The sequence below is a fragment of the Lycorma delicatula genome, chromosome 9 (genome assembly GCF_047948215.1).
Source record: "Lycorma delicatula isolate Av1 chromosome 9, ASM4794821v1, whole genome shotgun sequence".
Lineage (NCBI taxonomy): Eukaryota > Metazoa > Arthropoda > Insecta > Hemiptera > Fulgoridae > Lycorma > Lycorma delicatula.
The window spans coordinates 37,818,996-37,840,844 of NC_134463.1; the positions used below are offsets into that span (position 1 = coordinate 37,818,996).

General features: G+C 29.2%; 1 protein-coding gene across 5 annotated transcripts in view; it reads left to right on the top strand.

The window, feature by feature from the left end:
• The window catches only part of LOC142330599 (TATA-binding protein-associated factor 172-like), a 143,925-nt gene that overhangs the window by 35,161 nt on the left and 86,915 nt on the right, over positions 1 to 21,849 (top strand). For 4 of the 5 annotated variants that reach the window (XM_075375991.1, XM_075375994.1, XM_075375993.1 and 1 more), the window contains exon 2: positions 6,118 to 6,241. In XM_075375991.1, the coding sequence (XP_075232106.1) occupies positions 6,231 to 6,241 (11 nt within the window). In that variant the 5' untranslated portion in view covers positions 6,118 to 6,230. Of the gene's footprint in view, positions 1 to 6,117; positions 6,242 to 19,300; positions 19,418 to 21,849 lie in introns of those variants that run through there. The other variant, XM_075375995.1, reaches the window with a different exon arrangement.

Consider the following 21,849-nt stretch of genomic DNA (forward strand, 5'->3'; position numbering starts at 1 on the left):
TTCCCAAATCAGCTGATTTGGAAGTCAAGAGTTCCACCGTTCAAGTCCTAATAAAGGTCCTTTTATATGGATACCAGATCATGGATACCGGTTTTCTTTGGTGGTTGGGTTTCAGTTAACCACACTTCTCAGGAATGGTCGAACTGAGACTGACAAGACTACACTTCATTTACACTCATACATTTCATACTCTGAAGTAATACCTGAATGGTAATTCCCAGAGGTTAAACAGGAAAAAGAAAAAGGAAAAGTATATCACTCTAAAATTTTCAAAAATTAAATAATAATGACTCAGACCTACATAAACATAATTATGGTTAGATATAAGACCACAGTTGAGGAAAAGTAAATGCAAGCCAGTCAATACTTGTGTGTGGGAGATTGTAGATAAAGACCCTAATATCTTCGGTTTAATGTGTGAATGAGTGAATATCTATTTATCCAGTGATAAAATTGTGAACTTTAAACATGTTTTCTTAAAAAGTTAGCTTTAAATATATTTCTTGTTTTATTACCCTGCTGCATATCCTTGTTTTTATTTACTGTATATATGTGTGTGTGTGTTTGTGTAAATCTTATACTCTGTAGTATTAATGTCTAATTATTAAATGAATCAGAAAATCAAATTTTAATAAATTAATCCGTATACGAACAGGAAATATGATATCAGTTGAATATAAATACTATTAGTACATTTAAAAATAGCATACACACATATATGTGTGCATGCTTTAATATACATTTGACTGATTAATAGATGCTTTCACAAATGAAAATATTTGTTGTTTGCAATAACTTAAAAACCACTATAAATGTTAAGAGTAATATTTTTTATTTTATTTTTTTATTATTGGCTACAGAAAGTGTATAAAATTGTTAACTTAAAAATAGAATATGCCAAATTAACAAAGTTAATGAATTGATTATTTACATGAAGAAAGATATCTGTAAAAAAATAACAGAGATGTTTTTGTAATAATATATGTTGTGTATGGGCCCAAAATCACATATTTGCATCAGTTGACAATTAATTATGTATTAATGGAATAGTATGAATTCTTTTGTTTAATAGAATATTTTTCTAAAAATAAATGTCAAGGGTTATTATCAATTATATATTTTTAATTTAATGAAGTATAATTACATTGAAATTTTTATACTTGTAAACAGTATAATTACTGATAAATAAAAACTTAAATTGTTTAATAAAAAAAATGTGTACATTATAAAAAAATATATTTTTTATTTTTATAAAAACTAAACTGCTACTTTTTTTTAATTGGAAGTATTCTCACAATCAAGCTAAACTGAAACACTAAAACAGGTAGGCTAGTTAATTTTTATTAAAGTTGAACAATTAATTCACATTTTATGTAAAACAAAACAATAAACATTTAAAGAGTAATTATTGTTATATTAATAGAGTAGTTTTATATTAAGAACTAAAGATTTTCTCTGCTGGTTTTTACACACATGTGTGCGCGCACATACACGCAGAGATATATATGCAAAAGAAACTCTCCTAACCAAGCTGACCAACCAGCAGTTGTATATTTGGAAAACCTAACCTATTGATAATTGTTGTTTTTTCAATGTGTTAGTTGGTTGAAATAGTAGAAACTATTTCAACCACAATAGTCTCATGTTATCAGTTGAGTGGTTCGATGCTACTTTCCATTCCCTTCAGTTCTGTGCCAATCTTTTAAACTCACTATACTTACTACATCCTACATCCTCATTTATCTGTTTTATATATTTTAATATTTGTTTCCTCTATAGTTTTTTCCTTGTATGTATGATCCCTCTAATCAAATTAACCAAACCTATCCAGGTTTAAGATATTATTAAGACATTCATCTTAATGCATAGCTCACCAACCTCTTTCTGCTACAATTTTTTCTCATCTTCTACAAACTTCTTCATTGTGAATTTTTTCAACTGTATAATTTTCAACATTCTCCAGTAATAACTCATTTGAAAGCTGTTATGTTATTCTTTCATTTTAACTTTACTCTTTTTCTTTCTGTTTTTTCTTTTCATTACAATAAATTTAATGAAATTGTATGAAAATTTCTACATTCTGTAGAAATATTTTCAAGAATTTTTTTTCTAATTCTTAGATCTTTAATTCGTAATCGTTGGTATTACTTTGTTAGTCCTTTGTAATTTTACTCTCTTAAGTATCAAAATTCTGTAACTATTGTTATATTATATTCACAAAATTTAATTAATTACTGTTTCTATCATAACTTATTACTTTTGTTTACTCTTATTTATTTTCAAGCAGAATGTCTCTCCTAGCAGTAAGTACATTCATTCAGAACTCCTAACTTACTTTTGGTTTGTACAAAAAAAACACCGGTAAAACATAATTACTCTAGTTATTTTATTTTTTCCTCTTAGACCATTTCTCCTATCTCAAATTTGAGAAAATCTTTAAAATATATATAAACTAATTGGTAAGAGCAAGCTATTTTGCTAATTTTAGTGTACTTTTAATAAAAAAACATATTTAAATATTATATAATACAAGTTTCAATTATATAACTTGTTAATTATTTGGTTAAATTTTTGTGAAAATTTTCATAAAATATGACAGCATTATGAAATATATAAAAAAAATACTGTTGCTTGATATGACATTTTCCAAAAACCACAGCATATATTTTAAAATGTTTATAATATTTGTCATAAAATTTTACTATTTATTTGTTTTTTGTGACAACTCTGATTGAAGATCAGGTGCACTACAATCACACCAGCTCTGTTTGATAATTATGACAATGAAACGAGTAAACACGTCTGTTCTAAGAAGGACAATACTTAGATAAGTATTGTTGTCCTATATTGCTTATTTGTTTTGGACTAAATGGTTTAATAAAGCGTATCATCATCTTTTCTTAATATTCCCCATTTTCTTATAAAGCTGTTATCCACTATATGTGCCACAATTTCATTGTGGAATATACAAAATGTCACTGTTATTTCCATATTAATCAATAGATGTTAATTAATTTTCTTTTTCTGTTATATTTCTGCATAATAAATTACTTCATCACTGGAAAGTGGTTCGAGTGTTGCATTTGATTTTTATTCACTTATCCATATTTTACCAAAAAACATTTTCTTCTAAAAATATTTTTCATTGCAATGTAGTATATAGTAAGTACTTTCTTCTGATTGTCACATGTTATTCCATTGTTTTATATCTGTTATTCCACTGTTTTATATCTTAACAAATCATCACTTTGGAGTCACTGGTTTATCAGCAACTCAATTTTTTCTTAATTTTTTTATATCTATCAGTTAAACTTGAAACAGGACTAGGAACTTAGCATTAAGTAAGAGTTAAGTTATTTTTCTTGGTAATGACATTAACAGTCTTTAGTGAACAGAGTAATGGTATCATTTTTAGTTATAAGTATTGGAGAATTCAGAATTGTGATACACACCAGTATATTCAATGCAATATATTATCCTAAGTAAGCATGGTATTTATTCAGGAATCATTTTTCAAGAAATACTTATCAAAGGTATGTTGGGTTACCCCTAACTCTTCCAGTTGCATCACCAAGTCAGTCTACATATAAAAATCAAACAATATAGATACATATACCAAAATAAAATGTTTATTGATTTAAACAGATATGTTTCACATTTTTATTATCTAATATAAATGATGTATAATCAATTTACTATTATTTATAAATAGACTTTTTCTTGTATAGAAATCAATTAAAATGCAAAATATTATGGTAAAATGAAAGCAGTTTCACTAATGAGTAATTATTTACAGTAATATGAGTGTATGATAAAATATAATGCAATATTTAATTATAGCTAAAAGCTGTAAAAATAGTTTTACAGATAATTAAAGAAATTAATTAACATTATTGTATATCTCTTTTAATATATTTTAGATGTATCTGCTGTAAAATTTTAATTAAACGGATATTGAATGATAGTGTTATACAACTTTATGATATTAAACTATGAAATATTTTTTTAAGTTGAAAGCCATTTAGACAGACTTCAACTTTAATTTTCCTGTCTTCTTTTACCATAGTATTTTAATTCTTTTACTACGGAATGGTAGTATCTTTGCCTTTCATCAAGTAGGTCTTGGGTTCAAATCAAAGTTTTGCTTGGTGTTTTTCTCGCACTACGGAATTCTTTGTTACACTCTAAAGTGGTGTTAGCCTGTAACTGCTAAAATATGTATTTAAACATACTGCTATGGAATCAATTAATTATTATTACTCTTTGTAGATATAAATTAAAGCTTTTTAAATTTGTAAAGAATATAAAGTTAAAATTTTGTGTTTCTCAAAAATGGCAACTTGGTCATCACAAAGCTCTGAAGTTAGCTCTGGCTAAAGTATAGTATTATTTTTCGGCTTTAACAGATTTATTTCAAGTGTAATTCTGGAACTATAGTGGCATATGACATATATAAACAAAATTCAAAATCCATTGATAATTGTATAAATGTTCAGTACAATACTTCATTTTATAACAAAGTAGAAATATTTCTACTTCAGGTCCTGTTTTTAATGAACTGCCTGTATATCTAAAAGATCTTTTGATCAATTAATTTAAACATAAATATAATAATTTACTTCTGCTTAGTTTTACTCAGTTGATAGTATTAATATTAATGAAATAAATCTCAATTTTATGCACTCATTTAATCTATACTTAAATACATACTCAGATATTTATCAATTAATGACTTTAAAATTGCTATTTTATTTATTATTTTGTAATTTCATTTCTGTTGTTTAAATAAAATTATTATTTTTATGTATTTATATGATTTATTATGACTTTTCTATTCAATATTCTGTTTATTTGGTAGTGGCACTCTGACCAAGGTTTTCTTATGGTTCCCCTTAATTCTTGCAGGCAAATTCTAGAACAGTTCCTTTTTGTTTACTGTGGAGTAGCATATCTACGGTTCTTGATGTGAATTAGTTTAGTTGTAATTTGGTTTGAATAAAGTATTTATTTATACTTGAGTGTACAGACCTATTTTCCAACTTTTAATTTTAAAAAAATTACACCTTTCTATTTTTCCCTAATCATAAATAATATTTTTAATTCTTATTTATTGACTCCAGTCTTAAAAAAATCATAAGTTTTACTAAATGTTTTGTTGTTTTTTTTCTTATTTAATCATGAGAATTTATTAAAAACTTAGAAATTTTAAATAATATTTAATTTTTTTTATAATATATAACAATTTTTTGTTAGGGATGTAGGATGTAGAGGGTATACTGAAATGAAACGACTAGCACTAGATAGGGAATCTTGGAGAGCTGCATCAAACCAGTCAAATGACTGAAGACAAAAAAAAAAATTTGTGTTATTTATAAAAAATGTAGCTATTTAACTGATAATTACAATTATTTAATAGGCTTCCTTATAAATGTAGATAATTAACTCATTTATTCAGATCTCAAATGAAATTCAATTACTGATGTTATCTGTATGGTAAATGCCATCCATTTAGTAATTGTTTTTTTCTTTTTTTTTAGAAATAGATTATTGTTAATTACTTTAAATATTTATGAGAAAAACGTGTTCTTTATGGAAATCTCATTTTATGAATATTTATTATTCAAAGAATAAATACTGCAGCTTAACACTGTATACAAATGTTTATATATGTATTGTTTACACATGTTTAAATACAAGTAAAAGCTCTGGATTTTATTTTTTAACTGACGAAAATGAATTGCTTTGATTTTTGTTATGTTGAGCAGGTTTTTAAATAACGAATAACAAAGATTGGAGGTAAATTGGATTAGCATATTGACAGGAGAGTTTAGAGAAGAGATGTATTGTGATTAATATAATGGGGATAGTTGTTGTTAATTGCACAATGAGATAGAGGGTAGTACCATTGACTAAAGGCCCAAGCCTGTTAAACTTGAAAGAGGAAATCTGACAGTGATAAAAATTATGATTACTTGTTTATTAAAATTAATGAGTTATATTGAATGCAATATACTAATATTAATGCAATATACAACACATATGTTGTTTGTGGGAATATCAAAATGTTATTTTCTTACCTTAATATAATAATTTTTTGTTGATTTTGTTTTGTTCTAGGAGAGAATTGTTGCTGACATGTTCGTGTTAAGAAAGAAATTGAAACGATTAAGAAATTTTGGCTGTGATAATTAAGTAGTTCATTAGAAAGTAATCGATATAATAATAACAAAATGACTTCAAGGTATGAAAACTAAGATTTTTATAAAAAATTAAAAGTAATTATTCAATAGAATATCAATAATTCAAACATGTTATTTATATTAATAATAACTAATAGAACATTGAAATTGGTTGTAATGATTACAAAGTACATGATTTGTATTTGAATATTTTTATTTTTCGTTATAAAAGATTAAGCACTGTAACTTAGTATTCTGTACAGTAGATGACTTCCCAAAATGTTTTAAAGCATGAAAACTCTGTATTAAATTTTCTATTAAAAATTATTTTTTAACATATGAAAAGTTAATTTGAAGCAATAATTTCTATTTTTTTCTGCACTGCTTTTTAATAACTTTTACTGCTGCAAGATTTCTCACTTTTTTATACTTGCATAATGCTCACATAAAGTTAGTGAAGTTATGTAATAAGGGAAAAGTAAAGCACACATGGGCCTAGTGTTATTATTCTTTGTCACTATTATTGGAATCATTCTCAATATCAATAGTTTCTTAATAAATTTCACAAGTCAGTATTATTTTATAACTATTCTTTTGTGTCTTCCTTATCACCTACATCTCAAGTTTGATGGGGATTTTTGTTTCCTCTGATAATTTTTTTTTTGTAAGTTTAATTTTTAAACAGTTAAGATCTTGATTCACTTCTTTTACTATATTTCATAAAGAAAATAGTTGGCCGATTTCCTATTTTGTTTGGTTTGTTTTTCTTCAAAGTTGTTCTTAAAAGTGAAATGTGATTGTATTATTAATACGTAGAGTAGAAATGGTTTCAAATAAGTTTTCCCATTTTACTTATCACACTTTTTGTAATTTCAATAATATATGACATTTCTGGATTATCCAGATTTTCATTTACAGGGTGGTGCACGAAATGATCCAATATTTGTTTTTGTTAAAAAATATTTATTTGAATCACAATACAGGAAAATAAAATACAACATGTTTACTATATATGTTGAGATTATGTTCTGCCTATTGCATGTACAATATGACCACCATCTTATCTAGCAACTTCTTCAACACAAAAAAAAGCAGAACATGATCTCCAGATATATAGTAAACACATTTTATTCTGCTTTTCTGTATTGTAATTGAAATAAATATTTTTTAACAAAACCAAATGTTGGATCATTTTGTGTGCAACCTGTATATCTGGACCATGTCTGACCCTATCTCTCTGATTATGATTTAAATGAACAGAATTGTATATTTTATATTAATTTTATATCTCCATTATAAATTTCTTTTAACTCTTTTTTATTATGTGTTAAATTAATGTTGCTTGATTGAAATTGTAAAATTTTTCACTTGTTAGTTTTTATAATTTAACATCCTTGATTGATTAATCTCAGTTTTTCAGGAAAGCTGTCTTTTCTCACTATATTTGTTCAATGTACTAACCCAAAATAAATTGTTATTGTGTATCGTTTTTATTCTGTAATTATCTTTTAAAATCAGTTTTAAATTTTGCTTATTACTTCTATTGTTTTACAATTACAAAATTAAATTTCATAAACATGGTTTCCGTTGATATACTTTAATAAAATAATTAAAAATTGAAAAATCCACCTTACCAGCAAATGAAATATAAGTTCTCTAGATCTTTTGGTTTTTCAAACCATCATCAGGAGATTAAAATAAAGTCAAAAATTAAAATGAATTACAGCCATGACTGTTTGCTTGTCAGCAGTATACTCAAAAAACTGATTTTAATTTACTCATTTTAATTTTTGACTTAATATAATATTTAATCTCTTGATGGTTTGAAAAACTGAAAGATTTAGAGAGCATATATTTCATTTGATGGTAAGGTGGAATTTTCACCTTTTAGTTATTTTAATTACAAGGTTGTTTTATGCTTATAGTCTAAGATTCAGCAGCTGATTTCTGCAGGTATCTGTTATTTTAATGAAACTCTATTTAAGTGAATGATTAATGATAATTTAATACATTAGTACCGCAAAAATTAGGCGCAATTACCTTTAATAAATATACTGTAATTAATTTGTTTTAATGAATTGTAACTATATTTTTTTTAAGTGAATTAGACATCATTTGAAAGAAAATGATGTGAAGAATGTAAAAAAAAATGGAAAAAAGAATGTAAAAAAGTTTAATTTCTTCTCTACATGATAGTCACGCTGTGTTCTTGTTTACAACATGAAGCAGCATGCACATTCCTTCTTTTTCATTCACACTCATCCAGATTGAAAGTAATTGGTTGAAATAATGGCAGCCTACTACTTGCGGCCATTTTTTTACAGGCAACCATATGTTATCGTTTACAGAAAAAATTAAACTTCAATTTATTATATAATTTTCTTGAAAAACATAATGAGCGTAAATAATTAACAATAACATATCTGTTTACACCTGGCAACTTGTAGGTTGCGGCTGACTGAGAACTGGCAACCATATTTTTTTACATTCTTCACATCATTTTCTTGGAAGTGATGTTTAAGTTACTTAAAAAAAGTATAGTTGCTATTCGTTAAAATAAATTAATTACAATATATTTAATTAAAGGTAATTGCGGCTAATTTTTGCTAGGCAACCCGGCAGTAATGTATTAAATTATCATTAATAATTCATTTAAATCTGGTTCATTAAAAAAAAACAGATACCTGGAGAAATCAGCTGTCGGATCTTGTACTATTATTTAAAAATTTAATTTTTGTTTTAGATTGTTTATTTTATTATCATAAGCCATTCAATTAATAAAATTTATAAATAAATGAATTCAATAAAAAAACAAACTAATTGTGAAGATTAATTTTATATAAATTTTATCAGGAATGTATGATTAAGTTTAAGTTTGATAATTTTACAGAAGTAGAATTGAAAAATTCTTTTGTATATTTATATATATAATAACAATTTAACTACCAAAACACAGAAAAACCTAATACCAATGGTTGATTTTGGGACTTTGGTGGGATCCTGCATCATTGGTTGATACACAATTCTGTAATTACATCAAACAAATAACAAACCTAAAATTTAGAAAACATAAACTCATTAATAACCTCAAAATTTATAATAACACAATTCCACTGCCATTTCTGGAGCTTTTTTAGATTTTTCTGTTTCTGTGTTTTTGGTCTCAATTTGTATGTTGCATAAGGCATCATTTTTATTGGTATGAGTGTAGCGCTGATTTAACTTTAAACTCGTTCATTTTCTGAGGCATTCACAGTCACAAATGGTGCTGTCAAATCTGGACTAGGCTCGGGGCTTGCACTTCCACGGTTTTGATCAGTTAGTTTAAGGGAATCATGTTAAGTTGGATGTGAAGATGTCCGTTTGAGGCCTACATGAAGGCAAAATTTGATTTGTATTATACTAATGCAAATGTCTGCCGAGGCATTTACATCAGTGGCATCCTGACCGAGGCCTGGCTGATGACTGTGAGATGTAATCAGTTAGATGGTCTAAAGACGACCTTTGGTAAAGCCCCTCAGGGCTTGGAACAGAGGGGGTGGTGTGGCAACTGGTAACATCACAAGGTCTTTCCCCTACGGAGTTGGGATGATCAAATAAATTATGAAACACAAGAAAGGAATGATTTTAGAAATCATTTCTAGATTAAAAATTTAGTAAACAATTTTAGTGATTGTTTGTACATAGTGTTCCTGGAGGTTCTGGTGTTGTTTCCCTAGCTGAAATTGAATGTAGCAGTATTATCTCATGTAAAAATGAATAACCTATTCTTTATTTCCTTTAAGGAAACATTTTAATTAAGTCTGCCCATTAATATAAAACTCTGTTAAATGATATTAAAGAAAATTAATAAATTTGTAATCGATTACCACCTTTCCCCACTTATCTGTAGCGGTACAGATATATGTGGTATGTATAGCACATACAACTACTATATCTAATATTTTGAAATGGATCCATAATCCACTCGTAACTTACTACCAAGTTGTCAGCAAGAAAATAGTAGTTGAAATTCTTTGCCATCATGGATAAATGATTTTCAATGGTTACAAAACAACTTTCACATGCTGTTCTTCAGCCTTGTAAATTATGATATATTCATCCACATTTGCAAACATTTATAGATTTTTTGCTTTAAATTTCTGCTTCACAATTCCAATCTTCTACAAAAACATTAACTTTATCACTTGTATCCAACATATGTGTGTATTTTCTCCTTGGAGTTGAAGGTTCAAGGTATTTAATTTCTCGAATATGTCAACCAAGTAACTTCATTCCATCATAAATAAACAATCTCGAAACTTTTAGGCTTGTCAGTTTTCCTCTTCTAGAAAAATGGTGATTTCATCTCTTAATTCATAAATACATTGCAAAAATTTTCCTCATGATAACTATCTTGCCTTGTAATAAAATAGTAACGCTGAATGTACTGCACCCATGTCTTTATAAAGTAAAAAAAAAGATTTTTTTTATTTTAGGGGACTCATTTTTATTTAATTTACTTTGGTTACAATTGGCATTACCACAATATTCAGACCAGAACTCATTTCTCTGGAAGCCAGAGGTTCTCTGTGGATCATGCAGTGTGTCCAGACACACTGGAGAATTTTGTTTCACGAGTGCTTGTATACTTTGGAATCTTCCAGACATTGAACGAGCACCTTCAGTGCATATTCTGATGCAATTTTTCCACTCTATGTTAGCCTTGTTTGTAAAATCATTTAAGATAGCAAATAATGCGAGTGCTGTTGCTTTGAGATCTATTGGTTTACAGAAAAGTAGTTCTTCTATTGCTGACATACATCACAAAATCGAACAAAGGCAATGAAACGAGCATTTTTATTGCTATCTGTTGCCTCAACAGACTGAATTGAAAAAAATTTGTCATGCAACTTCCCATAAAGCTGATGCTCTGTACATCTTCAGCTACATCACCAATTTGATAGGCAACAATATTATTCGATAGAGGTATGGACTGTAATTGTTTGGCAAAATTATCTCCATACATAGTTTTTACAATCTCAGTTGCAGCTAACAAAATAAGCTCTTCACCAATGGTGTGAGTCCTTTTTACATCTGGCTATTTTATATGAAATTTTGTAAGAGGCTAGTAAAGCTTTTTCATTCACAAAGTGTTTTTTTAAATTATGCTTGCTTTTCATGTGATTTTAATTTTAATTTGAAGAATTCTCAGGGTTTGTTAACATACTCACTATGAAGCGTTTCCAATTGTCCAAATGTTTATTAGGTTTCATGCTGTCTGCTGCCCGAATTTTTAAGCAAATGACACACAGGGGCCTTTCTTCTTCATTTACTTTAGTACTGGTAAATACAAAATTTAAGTATTCTTGAGAATATTTTCTTGATTTTATTTTTTGAACCATGCTCATCTGTGCACCTGTTGATGCTTCACTATTGTCGTATGCTCACTTAAAATTTATTCACGATTCTGTATAACTCTACTGCCCTGAATATATAATACTGTAAATTGTAATTAATATGCAAATTACAATATACACATTCATGATAAATTCAGTAGCGATAGAAGGATCAACTCGACTGAGACTGGCTGGAATTGAACGAGGCGCAGCACTTATACACGTTTGTGCAGACCATCGCACAGACATTCCAGAATGTTCAAGACAAATCGGAGTTTCTTGTGAAGTCGTGAGAATGTCTGATGTGGCAGATGTAAGACAGAGAGCAGTAGAGAGGCATCGATTCTGGTTTTGTCAATACAGCGAATCAGTGTTGCCAGCTATCAATAAATTTACTTACTCTTGGTAATTTGTAAGGTTTATAATTAAGATCGTAGTGCAGTTTAAGCGTCAAGATACTCAAAATATATTATTGTTGTATATATTGTTATTGTATAAGAGAAGGGAGTGATGAAAATTATGATTGAAAATTGGGTTGCAAATACTGAAAGGTTGAGAAACACTGATATTTATTTGTATATAAATATACAAATAAATAAATAATTAACCTAGAAGTTCTTTTACTAAATTTAATGTCATTTTCTACATCAATTGTTATTGTCTCTGTCAATATTGACTTCTTCAGACAGTTATTATGTGTTTTACTAAATTTAATGTCATTGTCTAATCTGGCAGGATCTACAAAAACTTATCCTCTCACGCAAGTAAAGTAGTACCCCATAGATTTTTATATCTGGAACTATGAAGTTCGATCAGCGTAAGCCATACACTTAATTGATGTAGATTTGACTTTCAATTTGGTATTAATATTCTTGTAATGCCTAGTTCAGCAAAATTACAGATAGGAGTACTTCTAGAGCTATTAGAATTTATGATGATAGCCGTGACTATAGACCAGAATGTAAAAACTCTTGAAGAGCACCACACCATTCGAGCATTCACTCGATTCTAAACATGTTAAGCATTTGAAAAATATGTTATAAGTTGTGGATAGCTACAACTCAGAGCAAGAGCCCACATATAATTACTAAAAAACTATTTCCAGTTTTTTAAGTTTTACAAGCATATATCATGGGAAACAGGGGCTATATATATATATATATATATATATCATCCTCCTCTATGAATCATGAGACCTTGCCGTTGGTGAGGGGGCTTGAGTGCTCAGGGATACAGAGTAGCTGGACCGAAGGTGCAACCATATCGGAGAGGTATCTGTTGAGAGCCAGACTAAGGAATGATTCCTGAAAGAGGGCAGCAGCTCTTTCAGTAGTTGTTAGGGGCGTGAGTCAGGACGACTTAAACGGCCGTATCAACATCACTCAGTCCTCTGAGTACTGCGCAGCTGAAAGCAATGGAAAACTACAGCTGCTTTTTTCCAAGAAGATGTGGCTCTCTGCATTTTCACATAGCAATAATGGAGGCGCCTTTCCTGGTAAAATATTCCGGAGGTAAAATAGTCCCCCGTTCGGATCTCCGGGTGAGGACTACTAAGGAAGGGGTCACCAGAAAATTAAAAAATAACATTCTACGAGTCGGAGCGTGGAATGTTAGAAGCTTAAAAAAGGTTGGTAGGCTAGAAAATTTAAAAAGGGAAATGGGTAGGACAAATGTGGATATAGTAGGAATTAGTGAGGTTCGGTGGGAAGAGGAAGGCGACTTTTGGTCAGATGACTTTAGAGTAATTAACTCAGCGTCAAATAATGAGCAGGCAGGAGTAGGTTTCGTGATGAACAAGAAGATAGGGAGGAGAGTGGAGTATTTCAAAACGCATAGCGATAGAATCATTGTAATAAGGATAAAATCAAAACCTAAACCGACAACGATTGTTAACGTCTATATGCCTACAAGCGCCCATGATGATGATGAGGTAGAGTGTGTATACGAAGAGATTGATGAAGCAATTAAACACGTAAAAGGAAATGAAAATTTAATAATAGTTGGAGATTGGAATGCAAGCATTGGAGAAGGCAAGGAAGGAAATATAGTGGGTGAATACGGGCTGGGCAAAAGGAATGAAAGAGGGGACCGACTTATAGAGTTTTGCACGAAGTATAATTTAGTAATTGCCAACACCCAATTTAAAAATCATAATAGAAGAATATACACTTGGAAAAAGCCAGGCGATACTGCAAGGTATCAGATAGATTATATCATGGTTAAGCAAAGATTTAGAAATCAACTCGTTGACTGCAAAACTTACCCTGGAGCAGACATTGATAGCGACCATAATTTGGTGATAATGAAATGTAGATTGGGGTTTAAAAACCTGAAGAAAAGGTGTCAGATGAATCGGTGGAATTTAGAGAAGCTTGAGGAAGAGGAGGTAAAGAAGATTTTTGAGGAGGACATCGCAAGAGGTCTGAGTAAAAAAGATAAGGTAGAAAATGTAGAAGAAGAATGGGAGAATGTTAAAAAGGAAATTCTTAAATCAGCAGAAGCAAACTTAGGCGGAATAAAGAGAACTGGTAGAAAACCTTGGGTTTCAGACGATATATTGCAGCTGATGGATGAACGTAGAAAATATAAGAATGCTAGTGATGAAGAAAGTAAAAGGAACTATCGGCAATTAAGAAATGCTATAAACAGGAAGTGCAAACTGGTGAAAGAAGAGTGGATTAAAGAAAAGTGTTCAGAAGTGGAAAGAGAAATGAACATTGGTAAAATAGACGGAGCATACAGGAAAGTTAAGGAAAATTTTGGGGTACATAAATTAAAATGTAATAATGTGTTAAACAAAGATGGTACACCAATATATAATACGAAAGGTAAAGTCGATAGATGGGTGGAATATATTGAAGAATTATACGGAGGAAATGAATTAGAAAATGGTGTTATAGAGGAAGAAGAGGAAGTTGAGGAGGATGAAATGGGAGAAACAATACTGAGATCTGAATTTAAGAGAGCATTAAAAGATTTAAATGGCAGAAAGGCTCCTGGAATAGACGGAATACCTGTAGAATTACTGCGCAGTGCAGGTGAGGAAGCGATTGATAGATTATACAAACTGGTGTGTAATATTTATGAAAATGGGGAATTTCCGTCAGACTTCAAAAAAAGTGTTATAGTTATGATACCAAAGAAAGCAGGGGCAGATAAATGTGAAGAATACAGAACAATTAGTTTAACTAGTCATGCATCAAAAATCTTAACTAGAATTTTATACAGAAGAATTGAGAGGAGAGTGGAAGAAGTGTTAGGAGAAGACCAATTTGGTTTCAGGAAAAGTATAGGGACAAGGGAAGCAATTTTAGGCCTCAGATTAATAGCAGAAGGAAGATTAAAGAAAAACAAACCAACATACTTGGTGTTTATAGACCTAGAAAAGGCTTTCGATAACGTAGACTGGAATAAAATGTTCAGCATTTTAAAAAAATTAGGGTTCAAATACAGAGATAGAAGAACAATTGCTAACGTGTACAGGAACCAAACAGCAACAATAACAATTGAAGAACATAAGAAAGAAGCCCTAATAAGAAAGGGAGTCCGACAAGGATGTTCCCTATCTCCGTTACTTTTTAATCTTTACATGGAACTAGCAGTTAATGATGTTAAAGAACAATTTAGATTCGGAGTAACAGTACAAGGTGAAAAGATAAAGATGCTACGATTTGCTGATGGTATAGTAATTCTAGCCGAGAGTAAAAAGGATTTAGAAGAAACAATGAACGGCATAGATGAAGTCCTACATAAAAACTATCGCATGAAAATAAACAAGAACAAAACAAAAGTAATGAAATGTAGTAGAAATAACAAAGATGGACCACTGAATGTGAAAATAAGAGGAGAAAAGATTATGGAGGTAGAAGAATTTTGTTATTTGGGAAGTAAAATTACTAAAGATGGACGAAGCAGGAGCGATATAAAATGCCGAATAGCACAAGCTAAACGAGCCTTCAGTAAGAAATATAATTTGTTTACATCAAAAATGAATTTAAATGTCAGGAAAAGATTTTTGAAAGTGTATGTGTGGAGTGTCGCTTTATATGGAAGTGAAACTTGGACAATCGGAGTATCTGAGAAGAAAAGATTAGAAGCTTTTGAAATGTGGTGCTATAGGAGAATGTTAAAAATCAGATGGTTGGATAAAGTGACAAATGAAGAGGTATTGCGGCAAATAGATGAAGAAAGAAGCATTTGGAAAAATATAGTTAAAAGAAGAGACAGACTTATAGGCCACATACTAAGGCATCCTGGAATAGTCGCTTTAATATTGGAAGGACAGGTAGAAGGGAAAAATTGTGTACGCAGGCCACGTTTGGAGTATGTAAAACAAATTGTTGGGGATGTAGGATGTAGAGGGTATACTGAAATGAAACGACTAGCACTAGATAGGGAATCTTGGAGAGCTGCATCAAACCAGTCAAATGACTGAAGACAAAAAAAAAAAAATATATATCATCTCCCCATATAGTTTTTGCTGTCTAAACTTCTGCCACAGCTAAATTAACTAACTCAGAGTGTTTTAATACTTAACAATCTAATCATTTTAGAATTTACTATAAGCCCTTTTTTTCCTTTATTTTTTAATAAGAGCAGTCATTTCAAATTTAATTTAATTTTCAGTACTCTTTAAACATAGTTTTGCCATGTAGATTTACCTTTTCCTTCTGTACAGTTTTATAACTTTTGTGATAAAAAGGTGGATTCTTAAAGAAATATCGATAGATAAAAAGAACAAAAAAAAAATTCCTAATTTTTTTTTAATTTAGTTTTTAATTAATGTATATATGTATATGAGAAATATATAATCTTGAATAAATGTTTGAGATTACTGTAAAGAAGATGAAGATTTGTTTTTACACTACTTTCATTCTCAAACACTTGTGATTGCTAAATCCTTTTATTCATTTTGAAGAAGATTAGCCATCTGTATTAGAAATCTTTTTTACTCTGAAAATGTTGTTCTGTGGGGAACTTTATAATTAAATGTGATAACAACTGTGACCTTCATGTACTATTCAACAGTGCAAAAATGTGTTTGAACAGCCATTATAAAATCACATTTCTAAACTTTATTTTGTTAACTTTCTGAATTTATTATTTTCTATGTTTTACTGTTATAAACATTCAGTCTGTATAAATATTTGATAAATTTGTTTTCTGCACGTAGCCTGTTCTTGTGTTAATGATCTGCTTTTAAGCATTTTACTTACATTATCCATCCTTTGTCATTTTACTACCTAAATAATAGAATCTTGCAGCATTGTGTATTCTTATTTTAATGTAATATTTATTTCTCTGTTTACATTAAAATAAAGTTAGACTGTGTTATATTTCCTATACTTGCAAGAATTCAATTTAAATTCATCAGGTTGTAAATATTAAGCAGCAGATTTTCAACCTCTTTCTGTAAATATTACTAACAGTATTTATTAAAAGGAGGACTTTTATGTAATGTTATATTCTTAAATATTGACTTGCCTGAATACTTATAATTTCATAGAATATTGATTTTTTTATGGAAAAAATAAAATTTTGAAAAACAAAAGGCGTCCATGAAGGATTTTTTTTGTATATTCCATGTAAAGACAATCATGAGCTTTTTCTGTATTTTACTGTCTAATAAAAATAGTGCTGGTTTGAATTGATGTAAACTGAGTTTGTGCAACTGAAGATCTTTGTGCATTTTTATAATGATAAAATAGTTAAATTGAAATTTTAAATAGATCTGATTTGACAGCATTCTGCAGCAACTTAATTTTGCTGTTTTTTCCACTTAGGATAATGGAATGGATTATAACCAGTTATCGCATTGAATATATTTCCTTTTAAGTAGTTTAAAAAACAATGACTAAACCAATTAACAGTTGTATACATAGCACACATTTATACATATATATATATATATATATATATATATATATATTATATATATAATATAACACATATATATATATATATATATATTTTTTTTTTAAATTCAATACTTATAAGATCCATATTCCTCTGTACCAGTATATTGTATTTTTTATAAACAAAAACCAACTTGAACAATCCAAGTTCAGAATTATTAAGTAAATGAAATGACACTTACCTTTTTTCTTTTTCTTTTTTTTTATTCCAATAGCACTTTCGCTGGATCCCACATCATCAGTTGTTTTTAAATTATATAAAATTACATATCAAACATAACAATTTTTATTTTAGAATAAAAATTAAAATTACTATCATATATACAAAACATAAAGTCAATTAAATAAAATAATTACATCATCAGTTGTTTTTAAATTATATAAAATTTCATATCAAACATAACAATTTTTATTTTAGAATAAAAATTAAAATTACTATCATATATACAAAACATAAAGTCAATTAAATAAAATAATTACATGTATTTAAATATGACGTTAATTAAGAATTAAAAATTAAAATAGTTAGAAAATTTATACCATGCAACCTGGGCAGCCAATGTTACATTACTGAGTGGATTTGAGAGTATTTATAAACACTCTGATTATATCTATTTTTATCTAAAAGTGTGCTGCCATTTGTTGCTGCTTTTATAAGAGTGTCATCTTCATATTCTGCTTGAAAGTTGATCAAGTTGGAAATTCTTTTGTACCTTACTATAATTATTATACTATTAATTCTTTTACTATTATTATTTAAATTAATTTCTTGATTTCAAGTATTTCCAGATTTGTCCAAATATCAGATACAGAATGTTTGTTATTAATAAGGTGGTCAGCAACATTAAATAAACCCAATTTACCATTTTTTAAATTTCTTATGTGTTCTAAAAATCTAGTTTTAAAAGATTATTAGTTTTACATCATTTTACTATTAGTTTTTGTATGTGTACCATACACACACACACACACATATATATATATGGTCACAGTCATTGTATTTTATTTTATAATATTTATAAATGTTATAATGTTTCTGTAATTGATAATACATACAAAAAACAAATTTCAAAAATTAATACCACAACTTTTATACCTGTAAATGATACACAAAAAATTGAAAACATATATTTAAAATATTTATACACTGATATGTAGTTGAAAATATAACTAATATTTATGATAAAAGTAAATTTAAACTGGCATACAAAACAAACAATCATATAATAAAATATTTAAAAAATAACTATCATACTGACTTATATAAATCATGGGAATTCATAAAATAAAATGCAATGATTGTGACCATATATATACATTGGTAAAACTTATAAGTATTTTAGAAATAGATTTTTAGAACACATTAGAAATTATAAAAATGGTAAATTGGGTTTATCTAATGTTGCTGACCACCTTATTAATAACAAACATTCTGTATATGATATTCGGACAAATTTGGAAATAGTGGAAATCAAGAAATTAATTTAAATAATAATAGTAAAAGTTTGGACATTTTGGAGAGATTTTATATATATAAGTACAAAAGAATTTCCAACTTGATCAACTTTCAGACAGAATATGAAGATGACACTCTTATAAAAGCAGCAACAGATGGCAGCACACTTTTAGATAAAAATAGATATAGAGTGTTTATAAATAATCTCAAATCCACTCAGTAATGTAACAGTGGCTGACCAGGTTGCATGGTATAAATTTTCTATTTTATTTTTAAATTTAGTTTTAATTCTTAATTAACATCATATTTAAATATATGTAATTATTTTATTTAATTGACTTTATGTTTTGTATATATGATAGTAATTTTAATTTTTATTATAAAAAAAATTGTTATATTTGATATGTAATTTTATATAATTTATATACAACTGATGATGTGGGATCCTACGAAAGTGCTATTGGCATAAAAAAAAGAAAAAGAAAAAAGGTAAGTGTCATTTCATTTACTTTATAATTCTGTACTTGGGCTGTTCAAGTTGGTTTTTTATTATAAAAAAGTACAATATATTTATATAAAATGAACAACCATATAAACTCTTGCATTTATATTTATCTGTCTTTACTGAAGTATTAATGATTGAATTTTATTGCCAATATCAATTATATGATTTTATATAATCCTTATTACATTAATTATATCAATAAAATACTTGAAAATAATTATTATTAATTAATACTGTACTAATTTACAGATAATTAATCATCATCTAACTAGAAGTTAAACTTTCTTTTATTATTTATATTTTTGTAATGTATAATTATATGAATTCCTTATGTATATAACATTTTACATTTTATACTATTGGTACTGTATTAAATAAAAATGGCCGATTATAAATCTATTTTTATTATGTAGGGGAATAACCAGAAAAAATAAAAATTATTTTTTTGTAGGCAAGTGGGTTGGCAGTGTTGCCCTCTCCTGCTCCCATTAAAGCCCAATATGGCTAGGAATGGAGGGGGGGTTATGTGGTGACTGGAACGTCACTAGGCGGGGGTGTCTTCCCCTACAGTGTTGGGAATCCCTCTCCTGCTTCAAGATGTCCGGACGAGGCCTACAGCAAAGGCAAAAGCTGAGTTAATAAATCACCGATGCAAATGTCTATCAAGGCATTTACATTGGTGGCATCCCAACAAGGCTAGGCTTATTACTATAAGATGTAAAAAGTCAGAGGGCGATAGACAACTCCTGTTAAAACCTAACAGTGCTGTGGATGGGGGGGGGGGTGTTTGACCAGAACGTCAATAGGCGTTCCCCATAGGGTTGGGATGCCCTCTTTTGCTAGGTACATTTACTAGACTAGATTTAGTTAGCCAGGTAGCATTCATGAGAAACCATATAGAGAGAGAGAGAGAGTGATGATTGTTTTCTTAAGCCACTCTCAATGTTCTCAGTGATGTAAACTTTAAAGAGCAACACACCATCAGATTTTATTTCCTGTTAAAGAAAACAGCAGTAGAAACAGTTTCAATGCTTCAGGAAGCTTGTGGAAAGGAAGCTCTAGGCCAGGCAAGAATTTAGAAGTGATTTGATCAGTACAGAAGTGACCAAATGTCACTTGAAGATGAACCCTGTTCAGGTTGCTGTTCAACATCTAGAACAGACAAAAATGTTCAAAGAGTGAATGGTGCTATCATGTTTGATTATCGTAGAACAATTGACAAATTGGAGGAAATAACTGGAATTTATGCCAAAGAATCTTAAGTGAAGATTTAAACCAGAGACGTGTAATAGCAAAGTTTGTTCCACAACTGCTTTCTGATGACCAGAGGGAGAACCGTCTGATAGTATGCCAGGAATTGAAAAAGTAAGCACAAACTGATTCAGATTTTTTGTCAAAAGTCATAACAGGGGATGAATCTTGGTGTTACGGTATGACCATGAAACAAAACAACAGTCCAGCCAGTGAAAGAAAGCTTCATTTCCCAGATCAAAAGCACAGCAAATGAAATCAAATGTGAAGTCCTTGAGAGTTATTCACCTAGAGTCTGTTCCTCAGGGCACCACACACCACAGTGAATGAACATTACTATCTGCAAGTGCTTAAGTAATTGCATGAGGCAGTGAGAAAAAATGACCTTAATTTTGGCAATCGGGGGACTGGCTGCTTCATCATGACAATGCGCCTCCCCACACAACATCGAAAATCAACATTTTTTGACAAAAACAATAGCGGTTACTCCCCCCCACCTTTACTTGCTCGACTTATAGCTCCCTGTGAATATCATCTAATGGGCAGAATTTTGCAGGGGGATTGATGTTTTCAAGGTGTTACCTTAAATAATTCCCTTTTTTTGTGCCCCCTCATATAGCACTTTTTTATTACAGAAATAACAGGTTAATGCCATACAGTTTCTTGATGTTAGATGAATTTGGTAGCATATGAAAATTCCGAGCATGACTGGGATTTTAACCCAGAATCTTATATTTTACAATAGATTATAGAAATGTTTAATCTAAGAATATTATAATTAGTTATTTTTTTATTTTTTGTTAAAACAACAGAACCCTCTGTTGGCAGCCTCCATCTGTTTAAATAATGCTTGATAAGTTATTTCAATTCATTATCACTTTTAGATCATTTACCACCCAAAGATTCTTTTTAATTTTTTTTTTGAGAAAATTGCTCAGAGCTAAGTTCATTCTGTATTGTGGTTCTTTCAAAAATCATCTGAATTTTCCCTTAAAACATTACAGTTGCAAATTTTGGATGCATGTTAACACACAGTCCAGTGCTTGTTTGTCAACCATCAGTTTTATATAGTTCAGTACAGTGTCTGAAACGATTCATTGTTGGCTTGTACAGTATTCATTTTTCCTTGTGGTATGAAAAGTTTATCGGTTCACTAAATCTTAAA